The sequence below is a fragment of the Hypomesus nipponensis genome, chromosome 19 (genome assembly GCF_054491055.1).
Source record: "Hypomesus nipponensis isolate SF chromosome 19, ASM5449105v1, whole genome shotgun sequence".
Classification (NCBI taxonomy): domain Eukaryota; kingdom Metazoa; phylum Chordata; class Actinopteri; order Osmeriformes; family Osmeridae; genus Hypomesus; species Hypomesus nipponensis.
In genome coordinates this window covers 11,488,574-11,508,525 of record NC_140379.1, presented here as the reverse complement: position 1 = coordinate 11,508,525, position 19,952 = coordinate 11,488,574, and the positions used below count along the sequence as shown (strand labels likewise).

General features: G+C 40.3%; 1 protein-coding gene across 3 annotated transcripts in view; it reads right to left on the bottom strand.

Annotated features, from left to right (window-relative positions):
• Positions 1 to 5,142: 5,142 nt before the first annotated feature.
• Positions 5,143 to 19,952, bottom strand: part of trip4 (thyroid hormone receptor interactor 4) — a 36,954-nt gene continuing 22,144 nt past the window's right edge. For all 3 annotated transcript variants that reach the window (XM_084683059.1, XM_084683061.1, XM_084683060.1), the window contains exon 13: positions 5,143 to 5,510. In XM_084683059.1, the coding sequence (XP_084539185.1) occupies positions 5,446 to 5,510 (65 nt within the window). In that variant the 3' untranslated portion in view covers positions 5,143 to 5,445. The remainder of the gene's footprint in view (positions 5,511 to 19,952) is intronic.

Sequence of the window (19,952 nt, the reverse complement as noted above, 5' to 3'; positions counted from 1 at the left end):
TCTCCTTCAGTAGAGATTGATACAATGTAACCAACAAGCAGAGCGCGCGGTTGGGAAATCCAGGACAAATGTTCTACTCGGATTGAACTGTCAGAAGGGGCGCGTTCGAGTAAAAAGAGACGGAACTGGATCGTAAAAGGGACTGTGATTTTGGCACTGATTATGACTAAGGAGAATCTAGAACAACTTCCCTTCATAAGTAATTTGTAATGTTCAACTAGATCTTTAACAGAAGATAATTATGATGCACGATCTTAGTTGACGTATAGCTTTAAACATGTAGCCTAAACATGCTTTCAGTAAATTCGTATTTAATATGACAAAGACCACCTTCTTCTTCTTTAAATGTGCTATATAAATATAATTGAACTTGAACTTCTGGATTAAAGCAATCGGAATTTAACCTCACATTTCCTTATTTTGGTTAGAGACCCCTATAATTTCATGGATGTTTTCCAGTTACACGTTCTTTTAACTTTTGACCCTTGTAGCATGTGTGCTTGTTTCAATTTAATGTGCAGGTTACAGTATGCTATATTAGCCACCTACAATCACAAGCAGATCATATTTTTTAGACTTTTAGACATGATTAGACATCCGCTGTTGTAGATTTGTTGTCACTGTTAAAGAGAGGAACTATTTCCATGTGGATCTTGTAACATACTATCATTATCTATCCACATACACCCCATGTATGGGGTGTGTGTATGTGTAACATACATCACTTAACATACATCACTTATTTGTTTTGTGGAGTAGTCAGAATGTGGGATTTTTTTTCTTCAAGCGAACATACCAATACATTTGCATCTTGATTTGATCTTTATCAACTCAAGACCACTCACTGAGTTACCCCAATTGGGTTTAAACATCATGGCTGGGTCTAACTATTCATAGTGAGATATACAAAACATCTACTTCACTAAAGTAAGGTGGCAGTTTTTCACTTCAGGTCTGTGCTCAACATAAACCGATGTAGCAAAATTAATTAGTGGAATGGTGGCTTCCTTCGGGTCTTAATTCTCTGTTTGAAGGTCAGGTCGATAAAAGATCACGTGAAACTTGAATAATAAATCCTGTGGACAAGAGTCCAGACACATTTCAAGAAATGTGACTTTCGTAGAATGGTGCAAAATATTCACAGTTAGAGGACACTTGAAAAAATGTGTCAGGACTCCTTTTTTTCCCTAAAGTACCACAGATAAACTATCATGTTTACCCACTTCAAACGTGGTTGTGGCAGCTTAAAGAGATTCTCTCTCAGCTGGTTTCCCCGGCAACAAGAATATGATAATGTTGCCTTTGACATGACAGAAGGAATCATCTCACTAACAAACAGAGACAACAGGCATAGGGAGGGCAGAAGGGGGAGCTGAATTAATGGTCTCATTTTCACACAGAGGGAGAAGCAGCAGCCAGTCCCTGTCCTCCTTCTTTCTATTACCTCCATGCGATTCCGCTGGCAGAAACACTCATGGCTCCCCAAGGGAGCAGCCAGCCTCCATCAGAAAGCTAAATAACAGTGAGTGGGCACAGTGGGGAGAGAGATCACTGATGACTGGGTTTTCTAGTCAGAGGCTTCAAACAGGGACCCTGTGTCGGAGTGACAGTGGTATGCCAGCCGTAACCCAAAATGAACAAGCAGTGTCCAAAACATGTATTTCCATTCATGCAAAAATGACTATGTCTAATCAATCAGTCATTTTAAATGATCAAGTCAGCTGGCTTGATTTGTTTTGTATCCTTTATCACTCTATGTCAAGTGTAGAAGTTCAGTATGTGAAGTACTTGAATGAGTGTCATTATGTCATTCGAGTCATGTTATTTAAATAATTATATACTGTTGACAGTATGAAAATACTGTTAAATTCTGTAAATATTTTTGTTGTATAGCCTCTTTGGCCTGACTGGCAATTTGAATTTGACAACTGAAATCATAAAATGCACAGCAAAATGTAATGTGTAATGTCTTGGCTCAGTAGAATACTTCAGTATTCCTTAAGGATGTGTCAAAACTGAAGAGAAACACTATTCTTCCATGACTGAAAATGTTGACAACAATCCGGCAGTTTGAAGAAAATAAGAAAAAAGACACAAACCACATACTTTACTTTATCTCTCTGACAGCTGTGAGAAATAAAGGACTCCTGAGGATGATCATTTCACAGAGATGTTTCCCATCCATTTCACTGTGCGTCTCATCCTTTGTCTCTTCCCTTCAACTAAATAGCTATCATATCATATGCTAGCAACCATTCTGGTGATTTAGAAAAATAACATAATATACAAATATGCTATAACCACACTAGCCTACCTCTTCCTGTACGATCCCTTTCCCCAAGAGAATAGAAGCCTTGAAGTTCATTTTGTCAGGTTTTCAAGAGCTGAGGAGTCTGGTAACTTGATGAAATATCAGAAAAACACCTCTGCCGACCAATGGGTTCTCAAATTGGAGAAATTGAAGTGACTTGTTGAGGCAGATTCTTTCACAACTGTAGCAAAATAGCATTCATAAACACATAAATAAATCATCTTAAGAGTAAAAATTTAATATTGGTACTTGAGTTTACATTCTGCACATTCATCTGAGATTAGGTTTTCTTTATATTTGTGTACCTTTAGCTTGACTTTGATTGCTGATACTTTAGTCTTTATCATAAAAGTAGGATTACACAATTTCCAGAATTGCCCTATTGATACATCGGACTATTGTTCTGGAGTTTTCATTTGAGTGACTAAGATAAATATGTCAAGTGGAAAATTGATCACTAATCAATAAATCTCTTGAAATGTCTGACAACAAAACCAATTCCATGCATTTGGTATGAATAATGCATCTAGTTAGACAATAGCAGCCAACCACAAGTATAGATAATAGTATCCTACCTAGCTCAGTTCTACCCTTAAGGACAAAAAAATCTGATCGCCACCTGTCTTTCTTGTGAAGACACAATATGTTGTATATACTGTTTTCTCATCTCGCTTTTATGCACTTAGCTTGAGGGAACCAGGCTTTCAGAAGTTCACATGCTTCACTTCCTCCAACCATCTATGGCTTAGACCCCCTGACTAACCAAAGCCAACGAGTCATGAGCCAAACCGCAGGCTCCGCAGATGAACACAGGAGATGGCAGGCCTCTGCTGCCGACAGGACTTCTGCTCTACTTAACAGCGATGCATGCCTGGTCTTAAATCAAAGAATCTGTGGCACACCCTATACACAGGCAATCATGGGTGTGATGAGGATGAGGACGTTCCATGTACAATACCTCATAGAAGATATTGAAGAAGACATACAACCGTATGACAGTCTGTGTTCTTGCAAGTTTGGTAAGCATGATTTAAATTTACCTTAATTTACCTTACCTTACAATTATTGTTTTTTGTTGTTTTACAACAATGTACATCCCTTTGCAAATGTGAAATGTTTGTTTTAATGTATTTCATTGAAGAAACGGTCAACACCGAGCAGAAATGTACTTTCTCGAAGATTGGGTGGTTTCCGATCCCAGACTGTGTGTGTTTGTGTGTGTGGGGGGATGTTCACCAATCAACCCTTACAGGGGGCCAAGCAGTAGCAACTGCTCTGAGTACTCTTGTTTGGTTCAAGTCCCGTAAATTCTACTTTTATCTGGAAATTGTATTAGACAACATGGTCATTCCAATGGAAATCGAATGTACAACATTACATTTGTTTCTATTTCCTGTTTAATTATGTATCATTGGTGCTGCATTGGAATGAATAAAACTGGACACTAAACCAGGCAGTGGTCATGTGTATACCAATTTTTCAGGGGGGTGGACGGTGGCCCATTTTCATTGCTTCAAGTACACTTATTATTGTTTATCGACCATTAGAGTAAGAAAAGAATACAGCTATTGAGAAGTAGTGTAGCTATCAAGGCAGTTTCTGGAAGGACAGAGGGAGTGGGAGAAAGAGCCCTGAGGAAGCTAGCGTGATTGAGAAACAGGAAAAGCTGCTGTTACTCACATACCATCCGAGAGAGTTCCTTCTATTTGGAGTGAGTGCAGTTCTTTCACATTCAAATGGCTCTCACAAAGCCTTTTGTGCCCATAATTAGATCTCAGTCATTTGCGCGTGAAAAATGACAACAAATGATATACGGCATGTTTATTTAAACATGGTTAGAGAAAATTGCAAATGCTTGATTGTTGGGGTAACACAAACAATCTGTTTGTCTGAACTTGCTGTCTGTTCTCTTCCAGTGAAATGTCCAGAACTGGGGGAGGAGGGAATAAGGGCCACCCACAGGGCAAGAAGCTGTCATCATTGATTCACTGAGGCTGAATTTCACAAATTCTTGAACACCCCTTCAGGAAAACACCTTTTGTGGGGGAACTTCACAAAGGAGAGCACTTACACGCACTGGGTGGCTGATATGACTGGGAGTATTCCTGCAATTAGGTGGTCTCATGCTGAATGCTGCAGAGCAGGGTTTTGTTGGCTAATCTGCAACTCAAACAAGGGTAAATCTTTGCCAATCAATGGAATTACATTGCCAGGCATGGGAATACACAAAAACACAATGGCATTTGATGGGCTGTACTGGAGATCCATGCAACGTTGTCCAAATCACATTAAAGTACATCCTTGGGCAGGAAACAGTCAAAACATTTGAGTTGGGATAAACAAACCACATCTCAAGCAGTAATACCACAGTTAAAATGTTGTGGCAAATAACTCAACTGAGTCTGTTTTGACACAAACTTTTGACAACTTTTGTATGAGCTTGAAGGTTAAAGTGGCAAAACCACACTGAATCAAATATAATAAATGGCTCCAGGGCTTCCAGCTTACCCAGGCTCAGTCTCTGTATGGAGTCATGGTGTTCATTTGGCTCCTTTGTTCATTTCTCACTGAGGTAAAGACGTTGCTGTCACCAAGAGGACTCTCAATCACACCAAGGCCTGGAATCCAAGAGGCCTGCCTCTGACAGCCATTGTTGCAGAAATAATGAACAGGGAACAGGGACTTAATCGCTCTTATGGCCAATTGGTACTTTATCGTCACCAGAGAAATGGCATGTCCTAGCCTTTGCTGCCTCATTAAACCAAGAAAGGGGATCAACACATTTTGATATTAAAGAATGAGTGTATATGGCAGTAAAAGGCAAAAACAAATTGAAGATATCTTATTTTTATTAATGAAGAAAATACAGCTGCTCAAGGCAATGTAATTTGGCTAAATATTTGCTTTATTTTTTTATTTGGTTCCACTGTCACTTTCTTTAACTGTAAAACCCCTGATTAGATGTAGCTGGCTTTGAAGCAGTTATACATGCTAGTCCATCCTGATGAAAACACAGGGGACAGACGGTTTGGAGTCTGTAGTTCTCTTTCTGTCAACCTCCGTCTCATCTCCAGCTGTGACTGCCTACGCAATCTCACTCCATCTCACTCTTCTCCTCCTCTGTCTCTCCGAATTCACACTGCTGCCGATGGAACCAGCCCCTTTTTGGCACCCTGGTGGTGTTGGCTCTCCAGCTTCCCTGTGTGTTTGAGAGGGGGGAAATAAGGGGAGAGGGGAAGGGAGGAGGGAAGAGAGAGAAGGAAAGGATGAATCAAAGTACCATCAAAGGGACAGTGTGACCTTTCTGAGGGCTCAAGGCCCACTGATTAGAGGCGGCCTCGGCAGATAGGCGAGACAGAGGGGGGGTTGGCTAGAGAAAAGGCCAGAGAGGTTGTTTATCCTACTGCTAACAGAGATTAACCCCTTGTCTTTAGCTGTAGGGACGTTAATCCATGTCTTTCAGCCAGGCAGATGTAGCTTCTAAACTATGATGCTAAGAAATTCATAGACACTCATCTATGATATTGACATGAAGCTGTAGCAGTAGTACTAATGAGCTTTGTTTAGGAAATTTCCTGTAAATGATTTGACAGCCTGGGAAAGAGGAGATAAGAGGTGACACAGTCCACTCATTCACACTGTATAAGAGTGGAATACAAACTTTGTATTTAATTATAAATAACAGTTTGGATAGCATATAGTCATTTTCCATCTCCTGAATTGAATTGATTGACTCGTGTTATCTGCTGTATTAAGGTATTACATTCAATGAACTATAATGTTGTTCCTATAGCTTTGAATAACTTTGTAATTTGTATTTTTATCAGCAAAATTTGTGGAAAAACATGTTCTACTAAGTGATTCATACACAAGGAGATTATAGCTGAAAGATAAATATAAAATGTTGCTTGGTCTTTAGCTAAGACAATAAAACTTGGCAAGCTGTTCTAGTGCCTTGCTCCAGTGCAGGAAACCTGAGGACATTTTTGTAGCTGTTTATCTTACAGGAGCGGCTTTACTTTTGTGGCCTTTCAGCCACCTTATGTAACACTTAACAAATCGCTTAGCAAGCCATCTTTTTGGGAGTAGTGCCAAGATCTGTAGTACACAGTTTAAACATAATGTCTTACTTAGAAACATGTTCTACGTATGAAAAGATAAATATGTAAAACAAATAGACCTAGAACTGGAAAAGAAAGGAATTACAGGTGTTTCATGTTTGTTTTGAATTGGTCAGACAATTGGTCTGACCCACTTCAATATAGCAGGTACAATGCTTGTTCTCGGTGTGAAAGGGGCATTAGATGACCTGTGTGGAGCCAGCTGTGAACAATTGAACACAATACTCTTGAACTTTAATTCCAAACTTTAGCTCTGACAATAGGTATTTTCCACTGGGTGAGTTAGGAAGCACATAATGTAAGTGTATCTGGCAGCGTTGGTGGTTGTCACTTCTGTTTGCTATCCATCTCATCGCATTAAGACTAAACTCTGAACCTGGGTAGTGGCAGTGTAAACAAGGTGTTAGAAAGGAGCACTGTTTGTTCATCTTTTAAAATACTGTCTAAAATACTGTCAGCGTTTTCAGAAAGTGTTGTCTGTTATGCCTGGAGCAAAACTTACACAGCAAAGGGAATGCATCTTGCTGTAGCCAGAAAAGGAGTGTGACTTATCCTGGTGAAAATGTAGGGGATCTAAAATGTGTTTACTGGTTTTAAGATGGACAGCAAAACAGCTTACTTCTTTTATGTGTGATTGCAGAATATAGTACAAAAACATTCAACAATTTCAAAGTGCATTTAAATGTGTTATATTCTTTAATAGATAAACAACCATATTTTGGAGACCTTACTGCCAGTTACAATTTGCATTCAAAAACTCTTGAGACTGCCTATTGAACGAAGATTAAATAAACAAATCAAGTGATATAAAATCCTAAAATTGATTAGGCCTTTCACCTCGATTGCTTTTACATCAAACTCTGTTTACTTTTCAAAAATGTTGAAATGCATTAAATAGAGATAATAGTACACCTCTCCAATGCTGGAGTAAGAGCTGTGTTTTACCAGCAGGGATGATTGTTTTAAGGACGTGATAATGCCTGTTCAGACTGGTACAGTTAATAGCTCTGGATGTACTGAGCCATAGTCTTTTTGAGGAGGAGCCAAAAGATGGAGAGAGAAAGAAACAGTAAAGAGTGTGTGTGAGCATATTTGAAACAAAGTGGGTGTCTGTGTGTGTGTGTGAGTGTGTTTATCAGGTGGACATCAAACAGATGCTAAGAGGGACCGGTATAGAGGGCACGGAGCAAAAAGAGACTGAGAAAGAGAGAGGCAGAAATACATACAGAATGAAAGAACAATGGGAGGAAAGGGAGAGATAGAAAGCCTGGCTCATCGATCGGTTGAGATAATTTCCCATTGATTGCTACTCTGTTTGGGGCCTGCTGTAGAGAGGTTTATTGCCCTCACAGTGCAGCTGGGGAGGGGGCTGTATAATAGGTGCAGGGTGTTCACAGAGGGCTAGCTCTCAATCATCAAGACAGTAAAATACACTCCACAGAGCATGTGCACACACACAGACGCACTGCCTGCCTGGAAGCACATTGACATGTAGCTATACCTCACTACTCTGACTATGGAAGTTTAATAGACCCTTTTTTTTTAATGGCAATTCAACTGCTAAGGCAGTGAGCGTTGCAACAAGTTCTTCCGTCGCCATAATGCTGTTAGCAACGAAGCTGTGTGTCTGTTTCCCCCCAAAACCCTACTCTGCCTCTGATTGGTTGGTACTTGTTACCTTTGATGGCTAGGTTAAGTTTCGGCAGCATTTCTCTTTATGACTGGCTTTTCAGTGCCAATCAACCAATCAGAAGCAGAGTAGGGATGGGTCTTTTCCTGAATACGGGTGTGGAAACGCCTTGATGGGAGGACTGACAGATTGCATTTCCATTTGAATTTTGCCCCAAAAAGAGCGTGATGACAAGTAAATGGTTATGCAATTGACTGGGGGCGCTGTTTTGCTGCCAAATTGAATTGTCATGTGAATAAAGAGTCAAAAAAACCTTGTCAATATGATATGCAATAATTTTTTAACAAATTCAAACTGAATTGAGGATTGCATTGTAATTTGCACATTGAATTGCAATTTGACAACTGACTCCATTTGAATTGCGGATTGCATTGCCACTTTGCATATTGAATTTCCATTTTAAAAATACATTCCCATTTGAATAAACAGAATGTTCGGTGAATAACTTCCATACTCTGATTGCATACAAACTTTAAAAAAACATTTTTCAGTGAAACCCAACAGAGCTAATATAGATGCATGTAAAGTATTAACCAGAAAGCTATTGATCCCCTTTCAGCGTACTAAATTACATTACCCTTGACCCTGAAATAATCACAATATAGGGCTATGCTTTTTATGTCTGCAAGGAATGCATTTTACCTAGTGAGGAATCAGAAAATCTATCTTGAGAATTATCCATATTCACTGGGGTGGATTTAATATGCAACTTTAAATAGCTATAGATAATGTAACACTCTGATCTGATATGTGAGAAATGACCATGTAAACCATAAAATGACAAAACACACATATCAAGGATAATAAATATCAAAATTTAGAGTCAGTGCAACTCAATTGAACCCCTTTTCAAAAATAGGACATCTAGTTCATGTCTTTAATCTAGAGCCAATCTTCAGCCAATAGCACACAGAAAGGGAACTATCCTACATACCAAACATACCCCAGGGAGCTCAGCTGCAGCAAAGTTGAGGTGAACAAATCTTTCCATGGCGAGGGAAGGGGAGTTTGGGTGGGGGGAGCTTGGATTCCCACCCTGCTGTTAGTCACATCTAATTAACATTCCCTTCCTGCAACCTGCACTCTGGCTGGTGAATTTATAGAGAGGACGGTGCCATGTGTGAGACTTGAGTAGGCTTGTTGTTTACTGAATAACATCCATCCTATCCATCTATTTGATGCATGTTGATATCAATGTTATAAATGCAGTATTTAAGGTTAGTCTGAATGGATTAAAACATGACACAGACTCTTCACAAAAACATAGTTGGAATGCCCAAATGGCGTGACACCAGGTTGTTAACATAGGCTTTGTATGACCCCATTTAAATATGATGATACAAAATAATGAGGATGTGAATCTGTTAGGTTGCCAGAATTTCTCAAAATCCTTCTTTATCTTTCCACAACTCAAAATGGACATCTATGACCCTTCCTCCTTCTCACCCATATCCAGTGACCGAGATTACCCGATGATTCTCAGCTTCTATCTTACCAACCTGCTATCTACAGCAACAAGAGTGAAAAATCTCCCAGTAACAAGGGTCGCCCGAGCTAATGTTCCCTAACAGAGAGAGCAGATTCCTCCTGCAGCCAGGAGTAATTCCTGGAAGGGGGCTGGCGCCTTGCTGGTTATCAATCACCTCAGGCTTTCAACGTGAGAGAGACTTGAGCGCTTTGTTGCAGTGTGTTCTGATACAGTGCGCTGTGATGTAAGGAAATGGCATTTGTCCTTGATCAACCGATTCCTGTATTTAAACCTGGGCCCACCCAGAAATGGGATTCTCATTGAGATTTTTGTTGAATAACAGCATGTGCAGCGTTAAGAACATGGACATCTTTTAATTATGTTTAATGATGAAGATGATAGTGACTGGATTCACGCCTGGTGTTGTTTGTTTCGAAGGCATGTTCCTTGTCTCATTTGTGATTACGTAAAATGTTTCAAGTGATTTCATGGTGGTTGCTCATGGTGTGTCATCCTGTTCTTGAGCACAGACTGCAGACTGCACAAATAAGCTGTCCGGTCTTAAACTGGATCCTTGTGTCATTCCTGCGTGAATGCCTTTGGCAATGCAGCAACATTTAGAGGTTTTATTATTTTTGCAGGAATCCTATCCTATCGTTAGCTCACAAATTGTTCATGCTAATATTCTAAAGTAGGGACACTTAAACCCTTCTAAACACTTGCATGATTAGCAATGCAGTTTTCACAGCTCACAAGTGGTGTCTCATCATGAATAGTCTTCCAATAAAGTAATGCAGATTTCTTAAGATTGTAACAATGGGTTTACTGACAATATTAAAAAGACCATACTGCCTATGTGACACATCTATCTTTGCATGTTCATGATATGTTTGTATAAGAATGGGAATATTGATGAAAGAAAGGGTTAGTGGTTTTCAAAAGGGTCTCTGAACCCCTTCTATATATTCCCATGCAGTGAACGCATTACGTGAATTAATGTGACGTTTGAGGAAATGTCTCATCAAGCGACATGCGGTTGCGTTGGGTGGTTTCAAAGCGTTCCTTAATTCCTTGGCGGCCTCAATGTCAAAGGGACAGAATATCATAAAGTGTAGCCTACTTTTAACAGCCTCTGTGGGACTCTGAAAAGGTGAATCTTGCCTGTTATTAGGGAAGGAACCATAAAAGACGCCTACCCACATCTAATTAGAATGCAAATGTACCGTGGGCTTGCAATGGATCACTGGGGATAGACATTGGCATTTAGATTAGGCGGAGACTAGATTACTGATGACACCGTGTGCTGGTGAGATAGCCTCTTGGAGAGGCTTGGTGACTGACTAATTGCATTTCACCAGTGGCAGTAAGGGCTATCAGTGTTGCATCATGGTTAATTCGTGAGAGGCAGAGTGGGGAGAAGTGCTTTGTGTACAACACCCACACAATCCTAATACTATAGTGCCATTGGAGAAAGGACGTGCGGTGTGTATAGTGCACACATCTACATATGTGAGACTCAGTAACTTGTGCTTCATGGTCTCGGTGGATTATTTCCCCTTATTTCTTTGTCGAGGGCATATGACATGAGCAGAGCAGCCAAGACCAAACAGAAAGCCTGGGAGAGTGGTGAGAGAAGAATCAGAGCAGGGTGGGGGTAGGGGGTGGGTGGTAGGGGGTATAAATTGAAGCTGTTTCAGTGCTCTGCATTCTAGGGGGAAGCTGAATTTGCATATCTGTGCAGCAGTGCAGAGGTAGAAATGTGTCAGTGCTGACAGCTAGCTGAATATCTTAAACCTCTGCTGACACCCCTACAGGCATACTCTTCAGTTGCGTCTACACACATGCACACACACGGACAGTGGTAAGTATATCGACATGCAAAATTACAGTATATGTGTGCACATGCATTACGCACACACAGGCTTAAGGCCAAGAGATAGGAAGCTTTATACATGCTTTCTTTCTATGAGACTGTCAGTAGCATTTTTTAATGCTCAGGTCAACAGCACATACAATCCTGCTCTCGTATAGTGTGTGTGTTTCTGAGTGTCTGCCCAGGGTGTATGTAATACCCCCATGGTGTGTGTGTGTGTTTGTCCATCCATGGTGTCCATGAGTGGGTGTCAGATACTTGCACACAGATTTAAACAAGATTCATCTGTCTTTTAGTCAGGATTCAGCTGACAGTTTTTGACAGTCAAACCCCAGGACATTAAATAGATTATACAGATCTCTTCTGTGGTGGCCTACAGTTTTGAAAAAAGCCAAAAAGCTATGTGTTAGTACCACCATTGAAGTTTTCATGACCTTTATAAAATTTAGACAAAAGCTAATTTTGCTAAGTTGTTTAACCTCTTCATCTATTTTTTTATTTTGCAATGGGGGTTTCTACGGCAACACCACTGATATTTTGAGGGCACCGCTGTGAAACATAACATTTTATCTGAAGACATTAATTTCTGTAATTTTATATACTCCTCAAGATACAGTAAATTCTGTTTTTAAAGAGGCCACTTTTGGTATTTATGAATGCAGCATGCCGAACAGTGCCAAATATGAAGATCCATTGGCCCAGACTAAGTAGCCCATTTAGCCCAAGGGTATGTTAGCTCAAGGTTAGGTTTCAGTCTCTAAAGGCAATTGACGTGTCCCTGTCTCTATGAGGGAGTGCTGATGGGGCTGTCAATCTCCATCCAGCCCACTGATTGGTGAGAAAGGGCAGAGGGGGAGCGAGTGTGTGTGTGTGTGTGTGATCGTATAGTGAAGTGAAGTGGAAAGGAGAATAGGAAGTGGTTAACACAATGGGCAAGGCTGTTTGGCATGCTAGATGCATGATGACATTGATCCGGCAGGTCTCTTTGCCATCCGTCTCACAGACAGAGGTAACCGGATTGTTAATAAAAATTTAAATTGAGCCATGCTGCTCTCACACAGTCCTACACGAGAAGTATTTGTGAATGCATAGATGCACAGACATACAGACACACACTACTGTCTTACCTCCCAACTATTATTGTGTTCCTCAGTAGCGCATGAAGCAATAAAAGGGTAAAAAAAAACAGATGGATGGGAGAGGGGGGCGAGAGAGATAAAGAAGAGGGATGATTTCTTAAATCCTCTTCCGGATTAGCAGTTTTTTGTCATGTGTCCAAATGAAACACTTAAGAGGGTTAACAATTCAATCCGCCTTTTGTGGTGGCAGTGGTGGTGAGTGATAATTAAGGAAAATATGCCACAACACGCAATTGGCTCTCATAATAATTCATCGTTAACATACCACTGTTTCACGTCAAATGCTTATTAAACGACAACGCTCATGACAGGACTGACACTATGAGCTAAGGAACTGATGGCAGCTTATACATTACATTTGTTGACACATTCTTGACAACCATTGTAGCACATTGGGTATAAGGGAGATTGAAAAAAGGACAACAGAGAAATGGAAATAGATGTCTTTCATGGAATGGAGGCTAGATTTACAGACATAAACTAAAATCTCTACCTCCCTCATGCAAAGCCCCCCACTCTTCTCCCCCATATCCCATTCCACTTCTTATTCCACTAATTCACACATTTAAAGAGCAGTTCCTGTGTAACAATAACGTTGTTGTCACAGGTATTTTTGTGTAGTTTGTAATGAATGTACACCGAAGGCCAATTATTACCTGCAGTAGAAAGGGAAAAAATAAATAATATCTACACACAGAGTTATCGTCGTCAGAGAAACAAGCAAGAGGCCAAGGTGAGTCGTCTCATTCCTGAATCCATCATCTCAAAAAAACGGTGTGATACTTAATCAATTAAGCCCAACCTCTGGCTCCTTGCAGCTCTTAGCCACAAAGCAGACATAGTCGTGCACCATCGGCCGACATTGATTTCTCCGTAGATGGGGGTTTGTATCTAGACGGGGTGTATCTAATGGTCCGCATTTTCTAAGAGGACTACATGCTTTTATGGAGAACTGTGCTGCTGGCGATCGACAAAGCCAAAGATGGATTGGTTATGATGGCCCAGTGTGTGACCTCCGAATGACGAGGCAATAATTGTTCTGAGAGCTAGTTTGGCAGCACTTCAGTTCTGGCCGGCCCATGCAGGGCAGATAAGATAATTGGTGCAGGGTGTTCCCATCGTCCCTTCGTGAAAGCTGGGCTTGGCATCAGGTCAGCTTGTTGAATCTACAATGGAAACCCATTATCTATTGCTAAAGTGGAGTTTTAGTGGGATCCAAACTCAACAGATATCCTCATTCAAATGCTTAGATGCCTGGATGATAAACTGTCTATTAAAACCCATGTTAATTAAATAAAGAAATTGAAAGCAAAACACAGATTGTTCAACTGAAATCAAGTCTGTTTCACAATACTATGCAGAATATAAAGGGTTCAGGCAACATCTTACAGTGACAATTTATTTGGACTCAACAGCATCCACTTTAAAACCGCCTGATGCGATATACCACAAAGTCCTTAAATGACTTACTGGAGATTGCTTGAGGACAGTCTCAAAAGTTTGGGTGGCCATCTCTTCAAGGGAGCAACCTTGCATCGTATTTATTTACGTTTTTAGAGACAAGGTAGCTTCTTTAAAAAAAACCTACTTGTAAAAGCATGACCTATAAAACTTGTTAACATGAGTATATATATATTTATATATTTCCCCATACTGTTTTTTATGACCATCTGTCTTGCCTTTGTGTCTGTTTATGATATTTTCAGTATTACATTGTGTGTACTGTCTCTACATGTTGTATGCCATTATGTGTTGTTTGTTCGGCAGGGTCTTATCTTATGAGTGACTTCTCAAAAGATTTAACAAAATGTGGACAATGCATGGTCAATGAAAGTATCCAATAGATTTATTTGCTGACTCAAAATACTCCGTGTAATGTCTGATGTGGAGATCCAAATCTCACGTTTTGGTCAGGGACAAAATATCCCTAAAATCCCTGTTTTCATCTGTCACACTTGCTTTTAAACCTAGACTTTGCAATAAAGAAGTATTGCAACAGTGTGTACATTTCGCCCTTCCTTTGGTAACAAGCCCCTGCAGTGAGTGAAAGGGTTATATTTCCTACTGTGTGGCAGGGAGGTTCATTTAAGACAGCAAAGCTGTTCACTCAGGGCCCTCTGGCTCTCTCCACATGCAAAGTGGGTCAACCCTGCTCCTGGAAAGCTTAACAAGCAGGCAGCATGCTCAATAATTATCCAGAAGAAAAGATGGGAGAGAATCTGCATGTAGAGTGGGAGGAGGAGGGGGGTAAGGGGGAGGTGGGCAGTAGGGAGAGGGAATGAGTAGGTGTTTAGTAGGGAGTAGAGTGGGTTGAAATGGTTCTTATAAAGGACATACTTTGTTTTACTTGACAAAATTGAAGAGGTAGACAATAACAACTTAATAAACTGGACGAATCCACCACATTGGTAAACTATGTGAACCTTTTGAAAGAGTGGAAAAAAAAAACATACTTTTAAACAATTAGTAAACTATTAGTGTCAGTAAGTGATGACAGTGTGGCCTTTGTGTATCTCATTGGACTTAAATTGTTTACGCCCAAGGCAATTTCCTTCCCCACTATAAGTAATCAGACTGCTTCCAGGATGCTGTTGTAACAACACTGTAAAGTGAGGATCAGCTGTGTCTGTGACGCATGTTTGTGCTTATCCCCCTGAAGCTCAGGTGCTCTCAGGAGAAGTGCAAAATGGCATAAACAGGGCAATGTGAAAAAATATCTTAGGTCAGATGGTGCAGGAAATGATGTCGCGTAAAGCTCAAGTGGGATACCCTAAGAGAATCACTGTCAATCATGTGTCAAAATGGCTTTGGGTGTCTCACTACATCACAAGCACTCACAAACCAAAGTTGTGGTAAAACCTAATAACAGATTGCATTTCAAAGAGGTTGGCAGATGCACTATTTAAAATAACAATAACCTACATGATTGTGGCATGTTAGATTGCACCTACAGTATCTATGCACCTAGGTGTTGTTTTTTGCTAGATGTAACAAAACATGAGGGTAGCATATGTTTTTGTTAATATTCCAAGTTTATATCAGCAGTTTTTACTGTAGGTTTTTTATTGGTAAGGGGTTTATTTTTGAGAATCTAGGCTTAGTATTTTTTCCCTGTAGATAATATATAGTGTACCTTCACACAAACATAAAAGATTATTGTTATAAATCCCTTTTTATGGGGGGAAAGAGAGTCAGAATGTAAAACGTAATTATTTTAATGTGAATGCCACAGAAAATACATTCATAAGGCAATTTAAAATAAAATCCCCATAACCTGCTAACTAAATACATATTTTATAAGAGGGTATTTTTATATGTTTTCAACTGAGAGCCATTTTGATGTAATGATTGATTTCCAGTGGTACCATGGTCTGTGTTTTGGTGTTCACACTTCTTAGTTAGACAGGTGGATTGAAATCACATGCCTTCAAAGACAGTTTACACAAGTTAAGAGTCAAAAGCTCTTACAGAGCACATCCGACTTATCCTTTAAAATTATTTTTAAAACTAGCCTTTCCTTTACCAAAACATTCCTTTCCCTTCACTTTATTCCACGTTACTTTCCATATACACAAACTTGATTCTTGCTTTCTAGCATGGGAACAAAGCTCACTGCAGTAAAGTCAGCAAAGAGCGGTTATGTCGATGTATTCACTGCACACAGTGTGTGTCTTGTTGTTTGTTTCAAATACTTCACTTCAAGCAGTAAAACTCTTATATGTAGGAGTCACATCTGACAGGTTTGTGTGTTGTTTATTGTGCCGGTGCTTTTGAGAACCCTCCAGGCACACTGAACAATTTCAAAAAGCCGGCAGGTATCAAACATGGAATTCCTGTTCAAATGAATTTGCTTATTACTCCTCAGTTCCTTGACAGCACAAGTAATATTTGAAGGTTTAACCACTAACACTTACATATGTAGTTGGTTAAGCAAATAGGTCTACACTTCAAGACATACTATAGAAACCAGAGGATAGACAGCTGTTAAGCCATGGCTTAATATACCCTTGCAACTAAACTGTGTAGAGGGATAGGGCTCCGGAGACCTAAAGTGGAACATGAAAACAAATACATAAAGTAATCACGGTGAGGTTAGAAAAATACAAAAATAATGATATTTTAAAACCCATCCCACATAAGGAGTCTAAAACATACTATTAACCAATTCCAATACTGTCAGCTCTGGGAAGAAGGAAGTATGAGGTCAGTTTCCCTTTCCCCCTGAAGGTAGAATGTGGTTAGGGTCGCCATCAAGAGAGATATAGTGTTAAGTGGTGCTTGGAGGGCATTTCTAAGTGGCTCTCTTCCAAGGATGTGGCAGTTACTGCTTTTTAGTCCAACATGGACAACGGGGGTGGGGGAGGGGGAGGCCAGACGAAGGATTATCCTGCTCAAGCCTCTGATCCAGGGCTAAGGTAGTTAGCTCAGGCGCTCGAAGAATAAATATGCTCCATGGAACAATGTGGAATAACATACTCCTGGACTCAGGAAGATCTCTAGAGTCTTAAAATCTAGGTCAGGAAGAAGTTGGTGGTTGGATGTCAGTCTCAAAAATGCGCTGAGTCACAGTCACATATAACAAAATAAAGTCCATATGTACAGGGAACAATTTCTAATTGTCAATGTCATGTCACAATTAATGAAATAAAAACTGTCAGTCCATAAATTGTTTTGGAAAAGCTGTTGTCTTTGTTGTTGTATGATACTGTTATTGTCTTGTAATGGCTTGTGATTTTACATTCGTGGAAAGTCTGCTAGTTCACCTTTAATTGTTAAGTTAGTATATCAAGTTACATTGGAATAGTCTTGCCTACCAAGCTAGCCAATTAAATTGGGTCCAGTAATTATTGACACAATAGTAGTGTTTGTGTATGCACTTTAAAAACATTGTGTTGCATCATGAGAAGTCAGGTATATTAGTGCATCTACAAATGGACTTTGGAAACAAAAATAAATGGTGTAGAGTTGCATGGGGGACTTTATAAGAGTAAATAAGACTAAAGAAAAAGACACAAAAAAGACTCTGACAATAAGCAAGAACACTGACATCATTAACCTACTCTTATTCACTACAAGAAAGATGACAAACACAATGCTACCATTTCTAGCCATAAATCGTTTAAATCCTTAACAAAACCAAGGAACCATCTTAGGCAAATTTTAATTTGTCATAAATCCACTTGAGGGGTCCTTGCTTGGGCTCTCATGACAGTTAGAAGATATTTTCACCCGATTGGTGGTGAGCTAAGGGGAGGAAACACTAAGCAGGAACTGCCTGCAGGTGCCACCTCTTGAGAAAGAGCTCCAATTACTTTGACATGTCCTTACTTCTCCACAGTGGAGAACCTTCTGGCTTCAAACATTAATTCTGATTCAGCAAGGAGAAGATAAAAAGCCTGGTGCAAAAAACTCAAATACATTCAAATTGGAGAAAATTGAGAAGGAACATTGCAATGGTTAAAATATTAATAAAAACCAACAGTCCTGAACAATTAACAGCAATATATGCAAGACTGGTTTCTCTGAAGGTTCCTTATATGACACGTCTCATACATACAAAAGAACAGAATGTACAGCTTTCTCTAGAGCACCTCTCTTGTGTTTGAGATTGCTGTATTACCATATCCCCATCTTTTCGGAAAGATTCTCCCCCCACAAACCGTTGCTTGCTGCCTTGCCTCATTAGCATTGCAAACACCACCATGACCGGCAACAGCAGCAGCAGCCACAAGGAAATAGGACAGAATTAAAAAATTACGTAAGAAGCAAGAAGAGGGAGAGATAGACTGCAATAACAGAAATCTGGCTGGGGAAAGAGGGGAGGGGACGCATTCCTCATCTGAATAACCCGTAAATTGCCGTCCTCAGAGGATGTCCCCGTTCAAATGAGAAACAGTGTGTCTAGTGCACTGGGGGAGTCGCATGTCGGTGGAGATTAGGCAGCTAAGTGCACATTACGGTTGGGTAATGGACTCAGTGAAACACTGTAATGAAAGACTATAGAGTGGGAGGGAGGGGGGAGGGGAAGGTGGGAGAACACAGGGGGTCATGAAAGCCTCTGCTCATCATTGGTTGAACTCAGGGTCAGGCCCCTCTGGCTCCAAGGTGTTTGTGTTTAGCTTTCAGAGCAAGGGCCAAGGTTTCAGGCTAATGGCTAATAGTAATACAGGCTAGTTTACAAATATTGCTGTCCCTCTACTTCCAGTGACCTTGTTGAAAGAAATGCAAATTTTCAATTACCCTTGAGATGAACATTTATAAAAAATACTGGGTTTTATCATAATGACAGCCTTGCCCTCTTATTCTCAAATGCTATTTTGCTCTGTAATTGTAAATGCTTATTTCTGAACAGAGCCAGAAACCTACAACACCTTAAAGACACTAAGACAACTATGCTGACCCAAAAATACAGGATAAAAATAAAGTCACGCATGGAAATGACAGCAAATGACACACATTTTTGCAGATGCACATGAATATAATTGCCTTTGACACATTACAAGACAGGGGTCCTTCTGAGCCAGTCAGGGGATTATATGGTGTTATAACCGGTCTGGTTGCTGCCGTGTCAACACAGTGCATTCATAACATGGATAGGTGCTCAGTGGGGGTAGGGAGAGTAAGTGTGTGAGATCTTCACTTGTATGCTCTAGTACCATGGCTGCTACTCTGCTCTCTGGGTCTAACACAAGGGGCCCTGTAGTTGTCTAATGCATTATTCAGGGCAGGGCATGAGGCGAGCAGTTGAACACGGCCGAGTACTGAAGAGACCTTCCAACCTGCTATCAGGGAGCAGCTGCTGCTTGGGCTGCTCCTCTCTCCAAATGTGGACTCTCATCTCGCCATGGAATAGTCTTTCTCTCCCTCCACTTCCCTCTCTCATCCCAGCCTCCCACTCAGATATACATTTTTAATCACAGCTTAAATGGCTGTCTTGGCAGAGGCTGGGGGCCAACAAGTCAAGGGCTCTTGCCTCTAATAACAAAGTAGGAAATACATTTTCAAAGCTAAACATAAATGAGAAGGACAAAGAGAGAAACAGGGGGAAATATCACATTCAGCTCACCACTGCTATAAGACTTAATTGGAATTTCAACTATGTTATCTTGGACTTTTCATTCCCTCAGTTGGAGAAAATTAGGATTGAATTAAGATAGAGAACTGAATTTTGCACAGTGGGTTTTTTCCCAGACCAAAGCTGTTGGCCATTGCCGGTATAGGGGTGCAACATAGTGGAGAAACATATCATCAAAAGGGCATGGTCAAGTTGTCAAACATCATTGTCATGTGTCTATCTCTGGGTATGCTTTAAATGTGTTTTCTGTGATGAAAAAGGTAACATAGGTGTTC